The 26,322-nt window shown below is 39.6% G+C and overlaps 1 protein-coding gene and 1 long non-coding RNA gene across 11 annotated transcripts in view; one reads left to right on the forward strand and one right to left on the reverse strand.

Moving 5' to 3' along the window:
* The window catches only part of ERC1 (ELKS/RAB6-interacting/CAST family member 1), a 490,329-nt gene that overhangs the window by 65,763 nt on the left and 398,244 nt on the right, over window positions 1-26,322 (reverse strand). For 9 of the 10 annotated variants that reach the window (XM_055281162.2, XM_055281160.2, XM_055281164.2 and 6 more), the window contains one exon: window positions 20,413-20,511. In XM_055281162.2, coding sequence (XP_055137137.2) covers window positions 20,413-20,511 — 99 coding nt within the window. Of the gene's footprint in view, window positions 1-18,137; window positions 18,203-20,412; window positions 20,512-26,322 lie in introns of all 10 variants that reach the window. The other variant, XM_055281165.2, reaches the window with a different exon arrangement.
* On the forward strand, window positions 5,351-24,753 carry LOC129483553 (uncharacterized). Its single transcript, XR_008658086.2, has 3 exons — window positions 5,351-5,450; window positions 14,247-14,356; window positions 24,402-24,753. It is a non-coding gene; the product is annotated as an uncharacterized lncRNA (long non-coding RNA).

The raw sequence follows: 26,322 nt of genomic DNA on the forward strand, positions 1-26,322 counted from the left end.
TGAAGAAAGGCAAGTCACATGCAGAAATCTGATCTGTTAATGCTAACATCGGAAACAGCCAGAAAACTGTGTCTCACTGTAGCAGGTGAGAAATGGTTGTGATTTGGTGTTTAAGAATGCATGGGGGCACGAAGTCCAGATGGGAGGAGAGATCTGAGCAAAATGGCCCTCAGCCAATATTTTCAGCTTAGTATAGCTAGTTTTCTCTGAAAATAGTGGCACAAGAAGTTTGTATCACCAAGAGGATGAGGAAATGTTTCTGTATATTGTAAAAGAGCACTTCAAGAATGAAAACAGTACCAGGACAGAAGGCACTAAAAGGGTGCCTCCCTAGCTTCTTCCTCTCAGTACTATAAACTAAAATAAAGCTGGTTTTTCAGGCGGACAGCAGCTAATTCCAGGAAAGCCATGGGCATATACCTGCCTCCCCCGACCCTAGCAGCTTTGGTTTGTTTCTATGTACTATTATTCTCTTCCTTTCTTCTCCTACCTCCCCTCTCTCCTTCTGACCTGCCCACGGGAAGAACCTTTACTTCCACTCCACAAACGCACTGAAAAATCTCATACATCTGAGAAGCTAATAAGGATCTTGGCTGCTCTGACAGAGTTGTACTTCCTGGATTTATGTTTGCTATAGTCAATCAGGAAATCATATTTAAAAGGCAAATTCTTTCTGAAAATTTTATATACCATGAACAGATCTCATGGATTAACGATTTCCAGACATCACCCCTTTCACCTTGGGAGTAATCCAGGCTTTGGGTGGAAAAAAAGATTTGGGAAAAACAAACATGAGAAAGACGGCTTTCTCTACCAACTTCCTTTATCTGAGAATAAAACCTCCCATGCAGTCACTGAATTATTCTCTCTCTCTCAAAAAGTTAAACTGCGTAGCACAACACAAACTCTGATGGTCATCACCACTTCAATATTAATAGTTGTGGACGCTTAAGCAAAGCTTTATTATTTGAAGATATACAATTGACTACGACAAAAGAGGCTCAGCACGGTCAATACCAGAGATACTACAAATGGTGGCTGATGTTTCAAGATTAAACAACCTGGACCATGATCAGCCTAAGGATCTCCAGTCAGATGACCCTTTGGGTGTACATAACACCCATCTCTGGAAGAAGGACCCACGTGCTGTTTCCCTCTGCTCCAAACACAGGATTATTAAGCAGGGACTGGAGATCAATTCTGAAGGGTAGTGGCAAAGTGGGGCAGCCCCACTGGGAAGTGGGAAATGGAATGGACAGAAAGAACAAACCCTAGCATTTGACAGACGGACTTGATACTCATGGGGGAATAGCAGAGTGCCAAGCGGCCACAGAAGGAAGTTCCAAGGGGTACATGGTGTACACATCTAGACTGAGGCACAGGTAACTACATGAGTCAATAAAGAGTAGGTAGGCTCCTAGTTTAGCTGTAAAGTGACTTGATAGTAAAAAAGAAAAAGTTAAGCTTATATAGAATCTCCATATATCTATTTTTTAATCTCCCAGGCTCTCATACCAGTGCCACCTTTTAGTACTCATAAAAAAGCTACTGCACAACGGAAGCCATGTCCAATTTTAGTGAGGAAATCCAGAGGATGGAGACCATGTTTTTGATATAATCAGAGAATCTAATATATTACGGGTGTTTAGAAAATAGGAAAACAGAATAAAGAGTGAAATGATAAAATCTAACGCTAGAAATCAAGCAAAGAAAAGGGACAAGAGGAAGCAGAACGTGCCTTTTCTGTACCATGTTAATCTGCTCTTGTTTGTAGCTGCTTTTCCCTGGTTCTCCTACCAGGGAGCATCCTTTTTTTTTTTTTTTTGAGACAGGGTCTCACTCTGTCGCCTAGGCTGGAGTGCAGTGGTGTGATCACAGCTCACTGCAGCCTCAGCCTCGGGGAGTATACTTTTGACAGCACAGACACATACTTTCACAGTAGCAATAGCTCTCTTCATGCTTTAACCAGTCTGCCCAAATATACACAACATACAATTTTGAGGAATTCTCCACACTCAGTTGCCTTGTGGGCTTCAGCAACTGTAATCTTCTTGCATGAGATGCTACTGCTGACAGGAAATAGAAAGCCTTTGTTGGACCATTCAAAGGGAGTAAAGTCTCTGCCATCTTGTTCATTTAAGCAACAAGATCTCATGCCACTGGTCAGATACACTTCTAAGAGCCAGGCTCCTCTGAACTAGGACTCCTACCTCTGCCATCTCTTGGAGCAATTACAACTTGTACCTTCCAGGAAAGCACAGCTGTTTGCCTGGATGCTTGCCCTTATCTGCTCTCATGTCAGTTACTTCCCTCATGAAATTTTTAAATTAGCCTGGAATTAAATTAATTTAGGCGATCCTCTGCTTCTTATAATCTTAACTAAGAATTGCATCTACCTAAACATTTCTTTGGCAACAGATGCTGTGGCATCACAGCACCTTGCAGTACCACACTGGATGCAGACACAGTAGTCCATCCTTTAGTACCAGGCAAGGCACAATGTGGCTCCTGTGGCTATGGCCATTTAAACACTGTACAGCCAGGAGGATGCAGGCGGTTGGCTGGTGACATCATGTTAATGACTGGGTATTCAGTTTCAGAGACTGTGGTGAAAAAAGTTTTTTCCGGCTTTTGTTTTTTAACCCAGAGGCTACCCTCACTAGAGACAGATATGTATCACTTATGTGCTATGACATCTTTGCACTGTATTGATAATTCTGTGCAACAGAGCAGAATTCTACAGAGTGATACAGTGGTGAAGAGCATGGGCTCTGGAGACACACCACATGGCTTCATTCCAGGGTCTGTTACATTCGAGGTAGGAGACCTGGAACAAGTTGTTTTGGTAACAGTATATTAATGGGGTTGTGATAATCTACGTGCCTGCCACATAGTTAAGTTCTTTAATAATTATTAACTACTATTATTTCCAATAACCTGTTTTGTCATCTGTAAAATGGGAATAATTATGCCCATCCTTGTGAAGATTACGGTACATGTAAAGACAAGTTATTCTTGGTAACTACCTGACATCCTCACCCTGACGACATTTTAATGCCACCACATGTGCTTGGCCTCACCAAGGATTGTGGATGGCTAGGGAAGGCATGTAAAATGATAAGAAGCACAACAAGAACCAGATAAGCAACACAACACTACAGTCCATGAACCAAATTCAGCACCGCCTTTTTTGTACAGCCCATCAGCTAAGAATGGTTTTTATATGAACATGAGATTTCAGTGTCTAAAGTTTATTAGTTCATAGCCACAGTCATTCATTCACATATTGCCTGTGGCTGCTTTCCCACTACAACAGCAGAGGTGAATTGCTTTGGCAGCAAGTAACAGTTTGCAAAGCCTAAGTATATGCTATCCCAGCACTCTGGGAGGTCGAGGTGGGAGGACTGCTTGAGCTCAGGAGTTCAAGACCAGCCTAGGCAAAACACGGGGACTCATCTCTACAAAAAGTTTAAAAAATTAGCAGGGTAAGGTGGTGCATGCCAATAGTCCTAGTTATTCAGGTGGCTGAGGTAACAGGACTGCTTGAGACTGGGCAGGAGGTTGAGGCTGTAGTGAATTGCGACTGCACCACTGCACTCCCTGTCTCAAAAACAAACAAAAACTGAAAGTGTAACTATATACTATTTACTATCTGGACCATTAAAAAATGTTTGCCAATTTCCATAATAGACCAATCTCGGATAACAGCATAAACATAATATTAAAGAGGAAATTCTTATAATTTTCCAACAGATTATTTTAAAAAGGAATAATAATTACTATCTTAAAAAATCCATTCACAATAAAAACTACTTGTATCAAGAATAACGTTAACACAAAATAAAACATTGGCTAAATGGAAAATTGGATTTGGCAATAGGCATAAAATGAAAACTGACAGTTACAGGGAGTTCTAATTAGTAAAATCTATGTAAAAACTGATAAGTAAAATCATTATGCAATTTAAATATGAAAAAGAACTGACACTAATTAAAATGATTCCATAGGATAAGAAAATTTAAAAATCTGAACATTTTCAACTACATGTATAAATTGATCAAGATACTAAGTTAATTTAGTTTCAGCTCCAGAAAACACTCAGTTAAAAATTCCTTGATACTGATACAACATGAATTAAATATCTGTGAACAGGTTAAATGTTTCTATTGGGTCAAATGTTCTCAAGATTAGACAAGTCTAAAACACTAATTGGATCAAAACAGCATCCTGTACTCATTTTGAGTACAGAATACAAAAGATGGAAGGAATTTTAGAGATATCTGCCCCCTTCCCCTGCCTAACTTTCTAAATGAAAAATTCAAAATCCTGAGAAGTGACTTGATCTGTAAAGATGACGAGGAGCTGAGTTCTCAGTCGGCAACGTGCATCACAGCTTGTGTTCTCCCCTGGAGCGGTTACAGAACTTTCATTCAGGCTTTATTTCATTGCTTTTCCCTGAGTAGTTCCTGTGGGCAAGTTAACTTTCTGAATTATAACTGGGCATTCAGATGGTGTTCTCTATTTTCTCAACCAAGAGAGACTGAAAACCATTTGGGACATTTCCTATAAGAACCAGAGCTTCTTGATAATAAACATATTCTCACTTATAAACTCTTCTATCACTGCACCCCTTCAGCCCCTCAGCAACACTCTCCAGGACAAAGTAGCAAGCTCTGAACTGGCTGTCCTGTTTCCAGTACTCTGCCCCGTGTACCTCCCTCTCCACCTGTCCATCCTCTACAGACTGCAATGGCATGCTGAGGTCTTCGCGATCCACCTGCTGCTGACTGCAACCACCTAATGGCTTGTTTTTCCCTCTCTGACATCCTGTAGTAATTGAAAAAATAAACCTGAGGCTGGGCGCGGTGGCTCATGCCTGTAATCCCAGCACTTTGGGAGGCCAAGGCAGGTGAATCTCTTGAGGTCAGGAGTTTGAGACTAGCCTGGCCAACATGGTGAAACCCTGTCTCTACTAAAAATACAAAAAAATTAGCCAGGCATGGTGGTGCATGCCTGTAATCCCAGATACTCGGGAGGCTGAGGCAGGAGAATCACTTGAACCCAGGAGGCGGAGGTTGCAGAGAGCCGAGATCAAGCCACTGCACTCCAGGATGGGCAACAGAGCGAGACTCTGTTGCAAAAAAAAAAAAAGCCTGAAAATTATTTAGCGTTCCTCTTTTCAAAAAGTGGTGCCTAAGCCCTAATACCCCACTCAGTGTGGGATGGTCTTAGTGACTCACTTCTAAGGAACAGAATGTGGCCAAAGTGATGTTGCATAACTTATGATTCTAGGTCACAAAAGGCATTGTGGCTTCCTTCTGGCTCTCATCTCTTGGATCACTCATTTTGGGTGAAGCTGGACTCCATGTCACCACATCCAGGAGCCCAATGGACAGGTTCCATATGGCAAGGAACGGAAGGTTCCTTCCAATAGGTAGCACAAACTGTGGGTGAGCAATCCTGGAATTGGCTGTTCTATCCCCAGGGAAGGTTTTAGATAATTGTGGTCCCATGAGAGACCCCAAGTAAGAACTGCCCAGCTAAGAAGCTGCTGAATTCCTGACACATAGAAACCATTGAGATAAAAATCATTTATTGTTGTTTTATGCTGCCAAACTTTGGGGTAATGTGTAATGTTGCAACAGATAATTGATATACACCCTAACTACTACGTATAATGAGCTACCAAGAATATACTAAATTTGTTATGCTGCTTATGCTTCTATATCTTTGCAAATCTCTTTATCTAAAATTATATCTGCCTGGCAAATGTCTACTGCTCCTTCAAGAGTTAGCTCAGGTGTCACCTTCTCTGTGAACCCCTGAATCTCTTTGGAGACCTGGGTTTTTCTATTGCATCTTGTATAATTTTTCTCTGTTGGAGGAAATCCATCATTTAGCATTTGTTTCAATGTCTTGAAACATGTATTTTTTACCATGTACCTAATGCAGTGTTAGGCACATGGTAGACGTCCCAAAAATATTTTTGAATTAATCTTATTTCTCATTTCAGTTTTAAACCAAAATAATAAAAGTTTCATATCACATGGAATTATTCTACATGAACTTGAGGATTCAGATGTAAACGATAAAGGAGTGTGGAGAATGTACTTTTCAGTTAAAACATGAAATCAGAGATAAACATCCTGGTTCAATTCTTAGAAGACAAAACAATATGAATACTAGATTTTTAAATAGTGACCAACAACAAAATGATTATGTGACCAAATGTAAGATGTTTTCATTTGATTCTAGAATACCAAAAGCAAAATTTTAATAACTTATTTCATATTCACATGAAAACGCAGACAATCTAATACTCTTCTCGGCTTGCCAAATCCCTCCTCCTGCAAAGTCTGTGATCCTAGCCTTGAAATTCAGGAAGAAACGGTGCTGTGTGTTCAGTAGTGACTATCTATCAATGAAAAGAAATGAAGTTTTGCTAACAAGTGTTTTGCCTTAAAACCTGAATTTTCACCAAAAAGAAGAAGCCATCTGTTTTGAATATTTTACAGACCAAGCCTCTATTTGTACTTTGCTTTGATCTCCTAGCATAATAGGAAGCCAGTGATACAGTCCAGCTACCCCTCAATCAAGTGTGCTCATTTAATTTCTCCCAGAAATGCCGAGCCAGATCCAGCTGGAAACTTTAGCCTCATCGTCCTAGGATCAGGAAGAAGGAGGAAGACACACCAGGGAGAAGAGCTCTGTTATTTTGGTTGATAATGCAGTTCTGTGTCTAAGAAAATATTCCTTTAACCCAAAACAGATAGTAATCCTGAAGACAGAGAGTGTGTATAGAAAACAACAAATTAGCGAGGAGCTGAGGACAAGTTAATGAAAGCAGTACTGTAGGGTCCTATTGTAAAGGGCCTGCTGTTTAGTATTTCAGATAAAACATGAGTTGAATCATATCCTCCACAACGTAACTCTATAAAATCAAAATGTGACAGAATACGCAAGTGTTAGGCCTGTCTTCCAAAACTGGTATTAAAAAAAGGTCAAATCGTAGGCTAACTGAGGGAGGTGAGTAATGAACTTCATGATCTAATATTCTAGAAAGCACACTAGGTATTTACTGGAGCTAAGATCAGCCTGGGACACTAATACACATGAATGGAATCCAATTATAGGATTACCTATTAGGGTGCAGGGAGAAACCGAAAGTTTAAAAATAGCTACTACACTGCAGAAAACTGTAAATAACATACATGCAACTTTTCTTTAGGGTAAAACTCACCAATGTTTTCTTTTAATAAATATTTACTGAGCCCTGTCAGGTGCCCACATTTTCAGATGACTGTGTGGGAAACAAGTAATAACATGAAGAGTTTTATTTTGTACAAAGTACAAAGATATTTTGTTGTCCAGGAAGAATGTCTAAATCACAAAAAACACCACAAATAGGGGAAGACAGCTCTTCCTCATTAGTAAAATGCCCATAATCATTAAGATATGAACCCACGGATCTGAGTGCATATGTTCCAGAGATGCTTCAAATGCTGTATAATTTTCAGTCTAAGAAATAAATCAAGTGAGTCCCAGGACAATGCCACCTTAAATCACTCAACAGAAACCACAGAAATGCAGGATCTACCTATGAAACACTATAAATGTCTTAAAATATATTAAGTAAAAGGTTCTACCCCAAATTACTTACAATGCACTCATGTAGCCTAAGAGGTCTCTGCCTCAATGTCACCCTCACTGTCATTTATTGAGCACATCCTATATGTCAGGCAAAGGGCTGAGTGCACTGACTACATTATTACATTTAATTCTCACCATAACCTTTGGTATAGGTTTTATGATTGCCGTTTAACAAACGAGGAACCTGATGCTTAGAGAAGAAGTGACGTGACTTGTGGGCAGTTACACAGCCACCACGCTGGATTCAAATTAGGTCTTAGGACAAAGCATACTCTTTATCACCAAGTTAAAAGGCCCTCAAATAATACAACTGCCCTGTAGGGGAAGCAAAAGAAAATATATTTTGCCAGTTATATAGGTGGGATGCAATATATTAAAAAAAAGAAGACAGGAAATTTATAGTTGCACTATTGTCACGTATCACAATTATGACACCACCACATAAGAGAAACAGTAATGCTGATCTGTGATACACCAAAATATTCACTGAGATTGCATCGGGGTGATGGGATTATGGGCGATTCTTTTTCTTTTCTATTTTCCAAGTTAAGTGGTTACTGTTGACTATAAATCTCTATTCCAATCCAACTTCCTTACGTAAAAGTTCTGATATGCATCGAGGTACCCAGGTTTCACACAAAGGAGGCCCCCAGTAGTGGTTTACACAGTATGTGTGGTGTCTGCCAGGTAGAGAACACACGTTATAAATCTAGGAGATATGGTGAGACCTACTCCTTTCTTGTCTGCTTGAGTTTGCTTTTGTCTTGATGGTCATCTAGTTCTGGAAGGGTCTGTCTGAGATTTAAGAACACAAAGAGTAGGTGAAAGCAGGTCTGAGACACTTCTAGGCTGGTGTCCAGTTATCAGAGAAATTCTAGTTAAGAATAAAGTATATAAACCTGCATGTAGTGTCCCAGGCCCTGCAGCTCTCCGGACATATATGTTCTAGTGGGCCACTAGAAGGAGGGCAGACACAGCTGTTTTGAAGGAATCCCAATGGTTTTGATACTTATATGGAGAAAAAATGGTTTTTACGAAAAAAGTGGAAGACGGAATGTGGCCCAGTCACAACCACTCTAAATTATAAAGAAAAAAAGAATGACACATTGAATTTAGAGGTACGAAGACAGAACATGGTAAGAAAAACTGGGGTAGAATTAGGAAATAAAAGCAGCATTCCAATGATATGATAATGTTGACAGAGCTTTCAAATCTGAAATAGTATGCATCACTATTACCACATTAGATGAACTACTGTAGTCCACAAAACTATTTGAAAGTCCCTAGGTAGGGGGTTAGTTGGTGGTTACTGATTGGCCTAGAATATGACTGTTTACAAAGAGTTGGGTTTCAGTTTGTTTATGTAGGAACTCAGGGCATTGGAGCCACCTTAGCCTAATGACCTCCCAACCAAAATTACACTGAGTTTGAAATAGGATTATGAAAAAATGCTGAGCATTACTAATCATCATGCAAATGCAAACCATGATCAGATACCATCACACACCAGTCAAAATGGCTATTATTTAAAAACCCCAAAAAACAAAAAATAACAAATGCTGGAGAGGATGTGGAGGAAGGGGAACTCTTACACAGTGTTGGTGGCAATGTGAATTAGAACAGCCATTATAGAAAGCAGTATGGAGGGTTTTCAAAAAACTCAAATACAACTATCATACGATCTAGTTCTTGGGGAAAAAGTACATCTGTAGTATACTAATCCCAAAATGCATTATCAGAAAGATTAAGGTCAAGGTCAACACTTAGGAGAATAGTTACAAATTAGTCCAACACACATACATTGCTACCATGGGGTCCTTTTCTACTCAGATTTTAAAAGGAGTTTATTGTTAGTCTTCATTATTTATAATTGGATATTCTTATGGGAATATTCTTAGGGGAGAAGAGATTTTCTTTTTTCATCCGCTGCTACGTTAATGGGGGGAACCCTAGAACAGAGACTAGCAAGAGAAAAACACACACGTTTATTTACTGTAAGTTTTTAGTAACATGGGAGCCTTCAGAAATGAAGAGCTCGGCTGAGCTCCGTGGCTCAGGCCGGTCATCACAGAACTTGGGAGGCGGAGGTGGGAGGACTGCTTGAACCCAGGAGTTTGAGACCAGCCTGGGCAACATAGTGAGACCCTGCTTCTACCAAAAAATACAAAATTTAGCAGGGCATGGTGGTACATGCCTGTAGTCCCTGCTACTCAGGTGTCTGAGGCAAGAGGATCCCTCGAGCCCATGAGTCAGTCCGAAGCTACGGTAAGCTATGATCATGCCACTATACTCCAGTCTGAGCGACAGAGAGAGACCCTGTCTCTAAAAGAAGAAAGAAAGAAAGAAAGAAAGAAAGAAAGAAAGAAAGAAAGAGAAATGAAAACTTCAAAAAAGAAGGAAATCTGTGTATTTTTATACTAAGATGAACAGGAGACAGTCATGGAGAAATGGATTTGAGGACAAAAGTGTATAATCTAATAATAGTAATAAACTGGGGGAATTTAGCAGGGCCTGTTTGTTGTTCTTTGTGTTCCTCTGTCTTCAGAGATAAGGACATTCTTTTCCTTCACCTATGGGGTGGGTAGCTCTGCAATGAAGGTTTTATGACTTACTTTAGAGGCAGGTCAGAAAATTCCTTTATAGCTTGCTTCAGGCAAGAAGGGTGAGGGGAAGGTCAGAGAGAGACCTTCCTGCTTCTGTTGTTGTATCCAATGCCAAGGTGCCATATTTTGGGGTAGCGTGTCCTGAATTCCATCATTTACTCTCCTCTCTCTTGTAATCAGTATGAACACAAAGGCATAATAACCTCTTTAAAAAATGCTTCTAGCTATGTATCCTTATCAGAGGTAGGTCAAGTTTTGACATAATTAGACATATCTGGCTTCAAATTTGGCTTCTACTGTGTACCGGGTATGTGAACTTGGATAAATTAGCTGACTTCTCCATGGTTCAGTTTCCTCAGCAGTAAAATAATGAAAATGGTATCTATCTCTTAGGATTGTGACACTGGTTTCAATGAAAACACGCTTACAATGTGCTTATAAACTTACAACTTAGTGTTTAGCACTTAGTAGGTATTCTTTAAATGGTAACTACTAGCACCACCCATCATTTAGTCTTTATTTCCCAATGCCTTTGTCAAAAGTAACTCTCTTTTCCAAAATCTTTTTTTTTTTTTGAGATGGAGTCTTGCTCTGTTGCCCAGGCTGAAGTACAATGGCACAGTCTTGGCTCACTGCAACCTCCGCCTCCTGGGTTAAAGCGATTCTCCTGCCTCAGCCTTCCAAGTAGCTGGGATTACAGGCACATGCCACCACACCCAGCTAATTTTTATATTTTTAGTAGAGACAGGATTTTGCCATGTTGGCCAGGCTGCTCTCGAACTCCTGGCCTTAGGGTGATCTGCCCGTCTCGGCCTCCCAAAGTGCTGGGATTACAGGTACGAGCCACCGCGCCCGGCCTCCAAAATCTTTTTTGAGTTGACATAGGTTCAAGCTGCTTGGGACCAGGAAAAAAAAACGGCAGCAGTAGCAAAACTGTTTATGTGTTTCAGCGTATGCTCATGAGATGAGATGGTGGCTTATAGGAGACAGAAGCCCACAGGAGGGACCTGCTGAGTATGGTGTGCAAAAAGGGCTGGCAGAAAGCTTGGCCTTTAATAGCAGATGGCAGAGTTCTGAGACAGCTAGTGAGAATCCAGGACAGAAGGATGACGTGTAAAGGGAGTGAACCCTCTGGAAAATAGTGAAAAGCAGAAATGAGGATTTTAAATTTCTTTGTGGAGGGCAGGGAAGGAGAGAAACCTGAAAAGCAGAAAACAGGGAGTGTGCCGAGGTCAAACAATAAACTAAAGACATTTCTGAGCACGTAGAGGAAGCACTATCAAACTGGAGTTCAGGTGATGCAAGAATAGTTTGAATCCAGAGCTGAAGAGTAAGAACTCTTCTTCAATCCTCCCACTAAATGAGAGCCAAGAGGAAGACAGAGAAGGCGAAGAAGGGAGGGGAAAGAGAAAAGCGGGAGGGTATTCATGCTGTAAGTGGTCAGCTTGTGCCTTCAGGTTAAAGTCAGCTACTAGCTAACATTAACTGAGCAACTACTAATATGTAAAAGCACTGTTCTGTTTTAAGGGCTTCATGTTACTTCATTTAATCATCAAATAGCCCTCTGAGGCAGGTATATTATTATCCTGATTTTACAAATGAAGAAAGTGAGGTACACAGAAGTTTGAAACCAAGTAATCTGGCTCCAAAGCCCACCTCTGACTAGGACCTGAAAGCAACAGAACTAGATAAAGGGACAATCAACTTAGAAGACAGCGATTCAGACAATGTCCAAAGGAAGCTGATGACTACTTTAATCCTCTGTAAAGCTCAATATGTAACTGTTCTTGTGAAATCCTCACATTTGTAGTTTGTCTCTTTGAATTATGGGTGCCCAATATTAAAACAGAAGTGTGGGTGGGGGATAACCATGGAACAAATGAAAGGACACACACACCCTCTGTTTCAGATGGGCTGTTTCCTCACCAGCCCCTACACATCATATTCTCATTCTTAGGTTGGAACCTCCTTGAAGTTAGTTCCTATCTGAAAATTTTTCTTTTCCTGTTTCATCTTCCCAAACTTTACTCAACCTCCAGGACCTACTTTTTCTCCCTTCTATGGTTCCAAATTCCTCACTAGATTCCTGGTTAGTCACATTTATCAGTGAACTCAGAAACCACTTAGTTTCTTTTCAGTGAGGGGCTGTCCTGGGTAACCTACAGATATTCCTTACCAGCAAAGACTATTTTGTTATTTCCCCAGTGAGGACTGCAGTTCAATTCAACACACTTCTATGGAGTGTCTACTATGTCCAAGGAACTAGACTGGAAAATGGAAGACTCCTCCTTTGGTATGGTGTAATGGAAACAGCAGGGGGTCTGGAGTCTGTCCTGGGTTTAAATATCCACCACTTGTTAGCTGTATAATCTTGGAAAATTATTTAACGTCTCTGAGCCCTGTATGAGATAAGATATATGAAAGTGCTGGGCCTACAGTAAATGCTTAATAAATGTTCATTTTCTCCCTCCTATTTCTCAGCAGCTAGATCCTTGTGCTTCTTGAATTCCACTGGCTTTGTTCTAAGCTTTCCAGGAAAGAAGTTTCTTGCTAAAATCTCTGATCCACTTCTGAAAATAGAGGATCAAATTCTTCCTTGTCTGTCAATCAAAAGGCAGTCCTGATATTGGCCCAAAGTGGTTTTGGACCATTTTCTCCATACCAAGAAAACAGTGCAATTCACTGCACCATTTAATTCTGCAAGATAATTTAACACCTCCCTCCTGTGGACGCATTCTCTAGAGATTTAAGGCTTCCCTTGTTGCACTATTGCAATGAGAATAATTTTAGGATGTTTCAAACTGATAAGTACATGGACAACTCCACTAAGACGGACAAAAAGGAAATGCCACAAGAAAAGGAGATGCTTGTTTCACAACACTTGTCTTAAAAGTTTGTGATAATATTTACATCACCGCTAATGAAAAAGAAAAGTGTAGCATACTGGTCCAAATCCTGTTTGAGACGCTACAGTGTGATCTAACAGGGAGGCCATTTCCAGATTTTAGTAAGTGGCATGTTCTTACACTAAGACCAACTTCTAAGCCCCTTGGTAGGTCCATCCTTTACTGCAGGGAGCTAGCACCAGTTCACACAAACCACTCCACAGCGTGAAGTCCAGAAAGAGCATACACTGCTCTTCTTGATGGCTGAGAACCATAGGTCACTCGAAGGAAAGTTTCTACCCGAAGGATTTTCAGCTGGTAAATGAAAAAGATTTCAGAATGACATTCAACTCCATTAGATTCAGTGTAAAATTTTAGGAGGCAGACTCTAGGACTTCATTGTGATTTTCCTTTAAATTCTCAACATTTCTCTAAAATTCTTTTGTTTCTATTCATCTTTCTTATCTTCCCTTTCTAGTAATAGCAGTGCTGATAATAAAGCTAACAACCAATTTCTATGCTCCTGGTTTCAATGTAAATTTTACTTTTACTTTTGTGGATTTTTGTGAATTCAGCAGTTAACTAAATAAATACACACACACACAGACATACACACATATATATTTACTGAGGACCTACTATATGCTGGGTATTTATTTAAATGATGGGAATACATAAGTAAATATATTAAAGTCCCTGTCCTCATGGGGCCTACATTCTACCGTAAGGAGGAAGGAGGAGGAGGGAGGGTAAAGGGAGGTGGGGAGAAGGGGAAGAAAGGAGAAAGAAAAAAGAAGGAAACTTACAGTAAGTGGGTAGAGAGTAGCATGGATAAACTAACTTATATAGGAAATCTTTGCTCTGGAACTCCCTGTTGGGCTGAGACTAAGTCACATTTGCACCACTGAGTTCTATGAGTCAGCAACGTCATTGCTATGAATTGAATGTTTGTGTTCCCTCAAAATTCGTATGTTGAAACCCTAATCTCCAAAATGATGGTATCTGGATGGCTTTGGGGAGATTATTAGGTCATGAGGGTGGAGCCCTCATGATAGAATTAGTGCCTTTATAAAAAGAAACATGAGACAGTTTGCTTCCTCTCTCTTAGCCCTGTGAAGACACAGTGAGAAGCCAGCCATCTGCAAAGCAGGAAGAGGGCCCTCACCAAACATCTGACCATGCTGGGGTCCCGACCTCAGACTTTCAGCCTCTAGAACGGTAAAAAATAAATGTTTGTTGTTTAAGCCAGGGGTCTCCAACCCCGGGGCCATGAACCAGTACCCGTCAGTGGCCTGTTAGGAACTGTGCCGCACAGCAGGAGAGGAGTGGCGGGCAAGCGAGCATTAGGGCCTAAGCCCCGCCTCCTGTCAGATCAGCCGCGGCATTAGATTCTCATAGGAGCGCGGACCCTACTGTGAACTGCGCATGGGAGGGATCTAGGTTGCGTGCTCCTGATGAGAATCTAACTGGTGCCTGATGATGTGAGGAAGAACAGTTTCATTGTGAAGCCATCTTCCCCAAGCCACCGTTGTGGAAAAATTGTCTTCCGCGAAACCGGTTCCTGGTGCCAAAAAGGTTGGGGACTGCTGGTTTAAGCCATCCAGTCTACGACATCTTCAATAGCAGCCTGAGCTGACTGAGATAGTCATATAAGACTTCATGGCTATTGGACCCAGTGCAATTGAAACACATTACAATACAGACATGTATTCAAGTGATTTACTGAATAGTTATATAACTTATCAAATCATGCTCAAATTCTACTTAGTTATTGAACTTAAAACACCTAACATGAATGTCTGAGCAGAAGGACATGTGAGAGAGAGAACCAATTTATTTTATTTTATTTTATTATTTTTTTTGAGACAGTCTTGCTCTTTCACCCAGGCTGCAGTGCAGTGGCGCGATCTCGGCTCACTACAACCTCTGCCCGCCAGGTTCAAGTGATTCTTGTGCCTCAGCCTCCTGAGTAGCTGGGACTACAGGTGCCTGCCATGACACCCAGCTAATTTTTGTATTTTTAGTAGAGATGGGGTTTTGTCATGCTGGCCGGCCTGGTCTCAAACTCCCGGCTTCAACTGATCTGCCTGCCTTGGCCTCCCAAAGTGCTGGGATTACAGGCTTGAGTCAGCGAGTCTGGCCCTCACATGGATTTTTCTATAGGCCAGGAGGAGAGTGAAGGAACCGTTATTTTTTTTATGAGTGGAGGCAGTCCTTGCTTCAGTCTGTGTCTTAGGAGGGCTGCTTGACAGCTAATTCTTTCAAAGATTTCACTGACTAAATGTCATATAATAGGGAATTTCTTTATAAAATTCAAGGTGTTTTCCCAAAGGAAAAAATTCCTCAACATATAGGAGATGAAACTTGTGGTGATGGAAGAGAGCTATCACCATCAATATGTCTTCACTATCTCTTTTACTCTCAGATCCTAGTTCTTCCTTCCAGACCACAGAAATGCCTGGGGACCTTAAGTCACAACTTTTAAATCTTTGTTTTGCATCCTGACCTATAAAATGAGGGCACTGGATTAGATGATGATGTTAATAACAACAGTAACTAACATGTATTGAAAGCTTACTATTTCCTGGAGATGGATCGAAGTTAATGATGACAACAGCAACAACATAACAAAGGCACGTACAGTACTGTTCAAAGCATTCTACAGATACCAACTTATTAATCTATCCAATAATCCTATGAAGTAGGCATTATTAATAAACCCATTGTTTAGATAAAGTAACTGGGGTTCAGGGAGTTTAAGTTACTTTCCCAAGGTCACAGGGCAGGTGGAGAGGTCTAGATTCAAAGCTGTGCAGTCTGGCTCTGGAGTCCACGTGTCTCACCACTTATCTACTCCCCACAACCACCTCCATCCTAAAGATGAAGAAACTGAAGTACAGCGCGATTACATACCTGTCCAAATCAGAAGCTAGTACATGGTGGTGTTAGAATCTGAACGTAGGCATCCTGCTCCAAAGCCTACACTCTTAAGCATTATGCTTTACCACCTCTCCTGAAATGGCCTAACTCCAGAACCCTTTTCAGCTCAGCACATCTATGATTCTCTTCCCATCAATGGATTATATCAAGTAAGGCTCATACTTGATCAGTATATATTAGTGTCCTAGAAAATGTTTTAGATGCAAAACATATGTTCTTAAGTTTGATAAGGGGAAATCATCAATTTCAAAAGTTTGAATTTCTAAAGAAAATCTATTTTCTGTAAAATTAGTAAGGAAACAGAAGAAGGCAAGTGGATAGCCAGTCAAAACTTCTGCAGTGTTTTAGGGGTCACTCATGCATTTCTTTAGGTAAAATCCTTATGATATAATGAGGTTTACAGCACATTTTATAAAATTGGAAACACCATATCATAGAAACTCCAGTTACAGCTGGCTAATTGCAACTGCATGGTGTTAAACCAATGAAAGTTAATATATTAGTGCAATATGCTCAATAGTGTGATAATTGGAAAAAGCAAAGAGTTATTCTATTTTGGTAGAGAAAGGAAAATGAAGATTTCAGGAACAAGTTTATGTACTGATTTGTTTACTTTCTAGTCTCCTGGTGAAGTTACCTATGGGCCTCTTTCCTAGAATACCAACAGGCTTCCTCTGATTGGCCAGAAAAAGGATTTGCAACAAAAATATAATCATGTCCACATATATGGTGCTTCCAGCTGAGGGAAGCTAAGAAGCTCCTATGTCCTGCCAAAATAGACAAGGTAGGGGCACGCTCATTTCTAAGAGACCAGTAAACTACATCCAGCTACTGCACGGCCTCACCTGCTTGATGATGACAAATACCTACCCTTGCAGAGTGCAGATAAATTAGCACACTGATTGCTCTCAGCTTTAGCTTTCTCTGACATGCAGCATTCTAACCTGAAGAGCTTTCTGGTTGATCCAGTGCATTTCAACTTCATTCATGCCCTCAGGATAAAGCCATCTGGACAGCTTCCCACCTCACAGCGCACGGCCCCCTTCCACAACTTACCTCTCCATCCTTCTTGGTTGTGCCCAACAGTTAAGAGATCTACACGTGTCCTCATCATTTTAAGCAGTTTAACACCAAGACAAAGACATTTCAGGGAGAACTGACTCCAGGGGAGTGAGATCACCGATAAGCATGGGCAGTGAATCCAGGGAGTGCAAGGCCACCAAATATGTGTGAACTTATTAATCATAATTATTACTTTTTCTAAGAAAAGGATTTCCTTAGTCAAACCTCAAGGGCATCAGATCAAAGGGAGATACTGCCACAGCTGGACTGTACTTTCCAGCCAATTGTCCTGAAAAAGAGAATCTAGACAGTGTCCTGGCAACTGTTGAACACAGCAGCAATCCATGAAAAGGGAGGGAAAAGAATTTTTAGAATGACTTCTAAAAAAAGTCTTCCTTCACTTTGCTCCTCCCTATTTTTAGGGATAGTTTGAGGGTAATGTCAAAGCCCCCGGGGATGTGTCCTAGGTGCTGACTGTGAGAGCTCATTCTTCTATAGATAGAAACAAAAGGAGGTTTTAGTTCACAGTACGGTTTTTTTTTAAACACCATGTATTTATAATTAATCATCATAAAAAGTATACCTCAAATTTAGGCCAATGAGCAAAGTACTTGATCAATTTTCTATTGCCAATTTCATATGAAGTTACTATAAACCTTGCCAGGACACTGTAAAATCACCCTAGAAAGGGTAATTAATAAAATCACAACTGGAGAAATTTAGTTACATGTCCTAGAAGTTCTCCCAAAAATGTATAAAAAGAAATTATAGAAGTGACTATTAACACACAATGAGAAAAAAAAAAAGCCACAAAATCCAAACCCCACTATGTCAGAAGCACAGCAATACACACAAGAATCATGTGAAAATGAAAAAACAGAAAGCACACCAGGGATTTCATGAATTACAGAGAAATGAGATGTGAGAGTTACTGTGTAAAAAGAAAAATGAAAACAAACAAAAAACATTTCTATAGTTAAGGAAAGCTGTTTCTCACCGTTCTGAACAAAATGGCTGAACTAAGCCTCTGATTGGCTATGCCCATATACCCTCCTCCTCATCCTACAGGGAGAGAGATGACAAGGGGGCAATGCCCCAGGGCAGCATGGAATGAAAAAGAGGTGGTTAGTATTTAAAACAAAGACATAAGCATAATGTAGCAGAAGAGAATTTCTTGACTCTTTTATACAGATTCTAATTCCCTAAACTATCAAAATTAGTAGCTAATGTTGGTCCTCTGTATCTGCGGGTTCCACATCTGTGGATTCAATCAACCGTGGATGAAATATATACATATACATACATATATATATATATATATACACACATATATAAATCAATAAAAATAACAATGCATTGATAATAAACAAAATTTTAAAAATACAGTATAACAACTATTTACATAGTATTTACATTGTATTAGGTTACAAGTAATCTAGAGATGATTTAAAGTATATGGGAGGGGCCGGGCGTGGTGGCTCATACCTGTAATCTTAGCACTTCGGGAGGCCAAGGCGGGCAGATCACCTGAGGTCAGGAGTTTGAGACCAGCCTGGCCAATACGGTGAAACCCTGTCTCTAACTAAAATACAAAAATTAGCCAGGCGTGGTGGCAGGTGCCTGTAATCCCAGCTACTCAGAAGAGTGAGGCAGGAGAATCACTTGAACCCAGGAGGCGGAGGTTGCAGTGAGCTCAGATCATGCCACTGCACTCCAGCCTAGGCAACGCAGCAAGACTCCGTCCCAAAAACAAAACAAAACAAAACAAAACAAAACAAAACAAAACAAAACAAAACAAAAGAAAACAAAAGTATACGGGAGGATGTGTGTAGCTTTTATGCAAATACTATGCCATTTTATGTAAGGGACTTGAGCAACCATGGATTTTGGTATTTGTGGGTGGGTCTATCCTGAAACCAATGCCCTGAGGATACTGAGGAACAACTGTAGTTTGTTATTACACTTCTTTTCTTCCTACTTTCCAAGATGCCATCTCTATCTCAGGGCTGGATCTGGGCAAAATTATCAAGTTGGAGGTTTTTCTTTATGTTTTGCTTTACCTTAAACCTTTCTCCGTTTGCCTCTTCCTACTCCAGGCATCCAGTTCTCTCTATTATCAAAAACCTGTTTTCATGAGGAATCAAACATGCATCTTATATACCCTGGCATAAATTCAGTTCCAGGTATCAGGAAGCAGGCAGAAAAGGTAAAATGATCTCTTGGCAGGGAAAGACTGCTGACACCAAGCAGATAGTTCTCCATTTTGCCCACATTAAATATTTATATTGTTTTCCTTCTAAAATACAAGGCTTGCCTCAACTGGCTTAGTAAATGTCATCATAATAGGACTATACCTTCTGAATCTTAGACGCAACAGCAATTTGAATACCATTGCTGCTTTCATCTGCACTATTTCTGCTGCTTCTGCTAAGACAATGCCATAGCTGTTATTTAGTGGAGATGTTTAGCAGGAAAGTTTTCCTTGATGCTTTAGTCATATGGATGTAATTACCTGACTGTTTTTTTTTCCCTTAGCTATATATTTTAAGACTTGGTGTGATAGAGATGTTAAAATTTGATTTCTGGCAATGGGATATGAGGTAATCTGTTCACCACTCTCTCCCATCCATCATTTTCAAGATTTGGGGAGAATTCCCTTCTTCCAAGAAACTAGAATTGAATATGGTTCCCTTCAGATTCATCAATGTCTCTTTTGCATTGATGAGAAGTTGAAGGCAACAATTTTCCTTAAGCACGACATGCTGGAGGGATCCACAAGGATAGGGCGTGAAGAACTAAGTTTCAATCTTCACTTTTAATAGGTAACGAGCAGAGAGTTCCTAATTTGCAATTAAACAGAAATAACCTCCAAACTGTGCCTCACTAGGCTTGCAAGGAAAGTCTTGTTTTTCTAATAAGGCACTATTTCTTTAAAAAGAGAACCAAGACAGTTAAAAATTAGTAAAGACAGTTAAAAATTACATATTATTAGTATGTATCTCTGAGAAGGTTAATTTTTTTTTCTCAACCCAATTCAAGGATTCTTTATTGTTCAAATCTTTCAAGTATCTACTCTTAAAATATCCATCACCAACTTTCTATAAAGAAACTGAATCTGTGATTTTTTTTGAAAAGAACAGTTTTCAGAACTGAATTAGCTATTCATTTTTCTTTTTCTAACTTACATCTCAGAATTTGCAACATGCTAGTACAAAACATTTCAAAATTTAAGTGTGTGGGTTTTTTAATGAAACATTCCAGAGCCATCTTACCTGGTCTGGGGAGGGCTTGTGGTTTGTCTGGTTGGAATGGGAGGGTTTGAAGTGGTCACCCTCGTAGTTGTCGGCCATCAGCTTCATTCGATTTTGCGTCTAGGAAGAAATTATTCATAAGGTTAAATTTAAGTAAAGTTTCTATGACACACTGTAAAGTAACGAGTATTTTAAGAGTTTCATAAGAAAGGATAAAACTAATCCTGTCTGCAATAAAATAAACTACATATGGGATTTCTGAGGATATTGGAAAGAGTTTAGCCAACACTATGGGCTGAATTGTGCCCCCCCAAATTCATATGTAGAACCCCTATACCCCAATGTTACCATAACCAGAGATAGGGTCTTCGGGAGGTAATTAAGGTTAAATGAAGTCATAAGGGTGGGGCCTTAATCTGATAGGACTGGGCTTTGTAAGAAGAAGAAGAGAAAAATAGAGGGATTTCTCTTTATTTCTCTGCCATATGAGGATCCAGTAATTAGGCAGCCTCTGCAAGCCAGGAAGAACCTTCACTACGAACTGAATCAAACACTACCTTGACCTTGGACTTCCCAGTCTCCAAACTGTGAGAAAACAAATTTCTGTTTGATTAAGCTACCCAGTTTATGGCATTTTATTATGGCAGCTTGGGCTGAGACTGGCAATTAAATTGATACAGAAATTTTTAGGGAAGAGGCAATATCCCCAAATCAAGCACTTCATGAATTGACTTTTAAAAAAAATAAAAATAAAAAAAAATAAAGAGACAGGGTCTCACTATGTTGCCCAGGTTTGTCTCAAGCTCCTGGCCTCAAGTCATCCTCTGGCCTCAGCTTCCCGAGCAGCTGGGACTACAGGTACACGCCACCATGCTTAATTTTAAAATTTTCTCTTGTAGAGAGAGGGTCTCACTAAAAAAATCAATTGAACAACTATTACAATTTACTACAGAGTTCAGTGAGGTGTTCAGACAGAAGCGCTCTCTCTCTCTCGTATGTGTGTGTGTGTGTGTGTGTGTGTGTGTGTGTGTGTATATCAATAGCTTTTCTTTATATCATCAATAAACAATTCAGGTCTTAAAAATAAGTAAAAAGTTCTGAAATCCTTCTCCTCAACCCTAAGCCAGAAAAGGACTATAATCCCATTGTCTCTTCTCCGTCTTTATCAAAAAGGAAGACTGGATTAGTGATTCTGTGTGGGTGGTTAATTTAGGCCTTGAATAAACGAATAATATATTGAACATTTTAGAAAATTAACTCTGCAGAGTAAGCAGCTTAGAAAATGCCAGGGCACGTGATGCATAAAATCAAATAGCAATATGTTACACTAGTAACATATTGTTAAAACTTGAAGTTTTAAAGCATTAAAAATAAACTTGCTAATACTGTATGATTTGAAAATGCTCATTATAGATAATTTGGGTTTTCTTTGTTATATTTTAGAGAGAGTCTCATTCTGTCACCCAGGCTGTACAGTACAGTGGCATAATCACTGCTCACTACAACCTCAGACTCCTGGGCTCAAGTGATCCTCCCAACTCAGCCTCCTGAGTAGCTGGGACTACAGGTAGGCACCACCACATCCAGCTAATTAAACATTTTTCTTTTGTAGAGACAGGGTCTCACTATGTTGCCTAGGCTGGTCTTGAACTCCTGGAATTATAGATAATTTAAAAAATAAAGTACAAACAAAAAAGAGAAAAATCATCTATAATTCCATCAGTGATTATCACTCTTAATATTTAGGTGTATCCATTTAGTCTCCTCCCTGTGAACATAAAAAGTGGCATGCTCTTCTGATTTATTCTATTTCTTCTCTATTTCAGCTACACTGTGATATTTTAAAAATTACTATTATCTTATAGCATATTTTCATACCTGGTAGAATATGTCCACCAATTCTACTTTGTCAAAATTTGATTGGTTATTTTTAACACATTTTCTTTTCCAGATGAATTCAAAATAGTTTGTCTAGTTTCATAAAAAAATTAGCAGAGATACGTAATGATGTCTGAGCAAGGGATTTAAAAGAGCCAAATTGCCTGAGTTTAAATTCTAGCTCTGTCTCTCACCAGCTGACTTTAGGCAAGCTACGTAAATGCTATGAGCCTCAGTTTCCTCACCTTTAAAAGGGGGATAACAATAGTTTATCCTACATAAGACTGCTGCGAGGATTAACCTGTTGAATTAACACAAGGAGAGCACCTAAAAAGGTGCCTGGCATAAAACTGACAGCCAATACATTTTAGCTATCATCATTATCATGACCATTTTTTCATGTCATTAAATAGTATTCCAAAATACAGTTTTAAAAAATTACATATATATGTATATGTGTATATTATGTGTGTGTATATATATGTATATATATTTATTTTTTGGTTTTAGAAAGTTTATGTATTTTTTTTAGAAACTTTAGAAATAGGGTCTTACTACGTTGCCCATGCTGGTCTTAAACTCCTGGCCTTAAGTGATCCTCCTGTCTTGGCCTCTCAAAGAGTTGGGATTACAGGCATGAGCCACTGTGACCAGCCTAAAATCTACTCTTAACTGGCTGTACAGCGTTCGGCTGAATAGATATCCATTTATTTAATTTGTTTTTGAGATGGAGTCTTGCTCTGTCACCCAGAATGGACTGCAATGGCGTGATCTCGGCTCACTGCAACCTCGGCCTCCTGGGTTCAAGTGATTCTCCTGCCTCAGCCTCCCGAGTATGGCTGGGATTACAGGCACCTGCCACCACGCCTGGCTAATTTTTGTATTTTTAATAGAGATGGGGTTCACTATGTTGGCCTGGCTGGTCTCGAACTCCTGACCTCATATAATCCGCCTGCTTTGGCCTCCCAAAGTGCTGGGATTACAGGCATGAGCAACTGCACCCAGTCTCCTGAATGGATATTTAGTGAGTCCCATATTGTTGAAGATTTAGGTTCTTTACATTTTCACCTAATAATGTAAGCACATTTTAAAGTCAATTCCTCCCTCTAGTATATAACGATAGAAAAAAAACCTATTAATAAATTATCTGTGAATCAAATTTCTCTTTTCTAGGAGGACTCCCAGTGACCTTTGCTGTGGTCTGAATGTTTGTGTTCCCCCCAATTTTATTTTATTTTTATTTATTTATTTATTTTTTTGAGCCGGAGTCTCGTTCTCTTGCCCAGGCTGGAATGCAGTGGTGCGATCTCGGCTCGCTGCAACTTTTGCCTCCTGGGCTCAAGCAATTCTCTTGCCTCAGCCTCCCAAGTAGCAGGATTTGAAGCACACACCACCATGCTGGCTAATTTTTTTGTATTTTTAGTAGAGACGGGGTTTTGCTATGCTGGCCTGGCTGGTCTCAAACTCCTGACCTCAAGTGATCAGCCCGCCTCAGCCTCCCAAAGTGCTGGGACTACAGGCATGAGCCACTGCGCACGGCTCCCCCCAAATTTAGATGTTGAAACTTAACCTTTGACTTGGTGGTATTATGAAGTGGGGCCTTTTGGAGATGATTAGGTCAGAGGGTGGAATCCTCATCAATGAGATTAGTACCCTTATAAAAAAGGCCTGGGGGTACCATGCAACATACCCAGGTAACAAACCTGTATATGTATCCCCCGAATCTAAAATAAAAATTGAAAATAAAAAGAAAATAATGAGGAACAAGGTTCTACGGCCAAAGTTTGTACTTTGATTTGGGAGATGTAAATATCTAGTTGTATCACTGGTAGGAAACTGAACTCCTAAAGAGGACAGTGTCTCACTCAGAAGAGAAAATATGAAAACAATGTTTTTCTTCTGTTTTTGCTCTCTGAGCACACTTTGCTTGTGAGACCAACTATAGATTTTTTCATATAGAACTGTTATCTCCATTATCAAACTGGTGGCAAATAACATACTTTTTTTTTGCAAAGAGTAGTTGTTCAAAGGATAATTGCAAATGAATGAATAAATAGATGGATGAGTAAATAAATAAACGTATCCATTATACTTGGAAAAAGGCCTGAGGGAACCTGTTTGCCCTTCTGCAGTGTGAAGATGCAGCGAAGCAGCACTATCTATGAAGCCGAGAGCAAGCCCTCATCAGACACCAAATCTGCTGCTGCCTCGATCTTGCACTTCTGGTCTCCAAAATGGTGAGCAATACATTTTTACTGTTTATAAATTACTCAGTCTGAGTTATTTTGTTATAGCAGTCTGAATGGACTAAGACAATCTTGAAAAGATGTAGGCTAATTTTTCTTATGGCATGTGGTATTTCATGGCAACGTCTTCGCAAAGCAGCTCTCAGAAAAAAGGAAAATAGAAGAAAGGAAAGAGGCATATACAGAAAGTGGGCAAAACATCTGTATCATGTCATTCAATTGGTTAAGAAACCTTTCCATGTTGACTTTAATAGGAATGTGGGTGAAAGTAGACTTGGCTAGTTATTTTCTTAGAACATGAGACAATCTTTCATATCTGATATCTAGCATAAGTTTAAAAACTTAAAAAGAAATCCTAATAAAGTACACACAAATCCATTTTCAAGGCAGAATGCATTTAAAGTACTTCTTAGGAATAAGTACGTATGCCTGCCTGAAAAAACTGATCCAAGTGGACAGATAAGACCAAAGATTACTTATTTGATCCACGTCAGAGAATGAAAAAAATAGTTTAAGAACTTACTTCTCCATTTCCAAAAGACACGAAGATGATCAAAGTTTAGTGTTCCTAGGTCTAGTATGAAGAAACTTGGTGTGAAGTCTGTTCCCTGCATAGTTATGATGCTGAGCACTAAATATCTGACAGCTCACAGAGCATTAGATGTTACACAGATCATATAAATGACTCTGTGCTCTTAAGGGGCTCTCATAGTATGCTCTTCTCAAGATAAGACCAAAAAGCAAAAGGAGTAATTCCTTCATGTTTTACTGACATGAAAGATATTTTATATCCAAATGTTTTTCCTCTTGAACCGTGCCAGGTGCATGTGCAGGGAGATGAAACCCTTGGTCCCAACGACATAAAGAATAAGATTGTCTGAAGGAAGGAAGGAAAAAGAAAAGAAAAAGGAAGAAACTTGCTGAAATAGACTTCTTTAGCTATCAATGTATATCTCCAGGTATACATACCCTCCCAGAGTTAAAAGGAGTTAGTTTTCTATTCTGTTAATCTTTTCTTCTACGACAAAAATGTCAACGTTCAAAATGTTAAAATAACTTGTTACAGAAACTATATTTCATAGAAGAATACATAAGCTAAGAAACAGGATAGGCTATCCAAACCCAGCTACTAAAAGAAAAAGTTTAAATTCTAATCAGATTTATGTTTTAGTATTGATAAAAAAAATCTGAGAGCTCAGCTGCAGGTTCTATTAACCAGAATAAAAGCAGACTAATTCTTTAGTAATAGAAGTCTGAAGGGACATCAGATTAAGTCATTGTTAAAATTATTATAGTATCTGGTCTTTTCTTCATGAACAATCTGTCCCACTATATATTTCACATCTGATTAAGTCATTAAATCCTATCTCCAAGAACCAGCTTTTAGTTTCACTGATCTTCTCTTATAGCTTGTTTTCCATTTCATTTAATTTCTGTTTTTATTTTCTTTGTTCTTTTGTGTGTGTGTGTGTGTGTGTGTGTGTGTTGGGGGGGGTTACACAGATATTCTTTTTCTATTTCTTGATTTGTATGCTTAGCTCATTAATTTTCTTTCTTTTTTTCTTTCTCTTTCTTTTTATTGAGATAGTCTCTCTCTCTGTCACCCAGACTGGAGTGCAGTGGTGTGATCTCGCTTCACTACAACCTCCGGGTTCAAGCGATTCTCTTGCCTCAGCCTCCTGAGTAGCTGAGATTACAGATGCCTGCCACCACGCCCAGCTAACTTCTGTATTTTTAGTAGAGATGGGGTTTCATCATGTTGGCCAGGCTGGTTTTGAACTCCTGACCTCAAGTGATCCACCCGCCT

Source organism: Symphalangus syndactylus, chromosome 5, assembly GCF_028878055.3.
Source record: "Symphalangus syndactylus isolate Jambi chromosome 5, NHGRI_mSymSyn1-v2.1_pri, whole genome shotgun sequence".
In the NCBI taxonomy this organism is placed as follows: Eukaryota; Metazoa; Chordata; class Mammalia; order Primates; family Hylobatidae; genus Symphalangus; species Symphalangus syndactylus.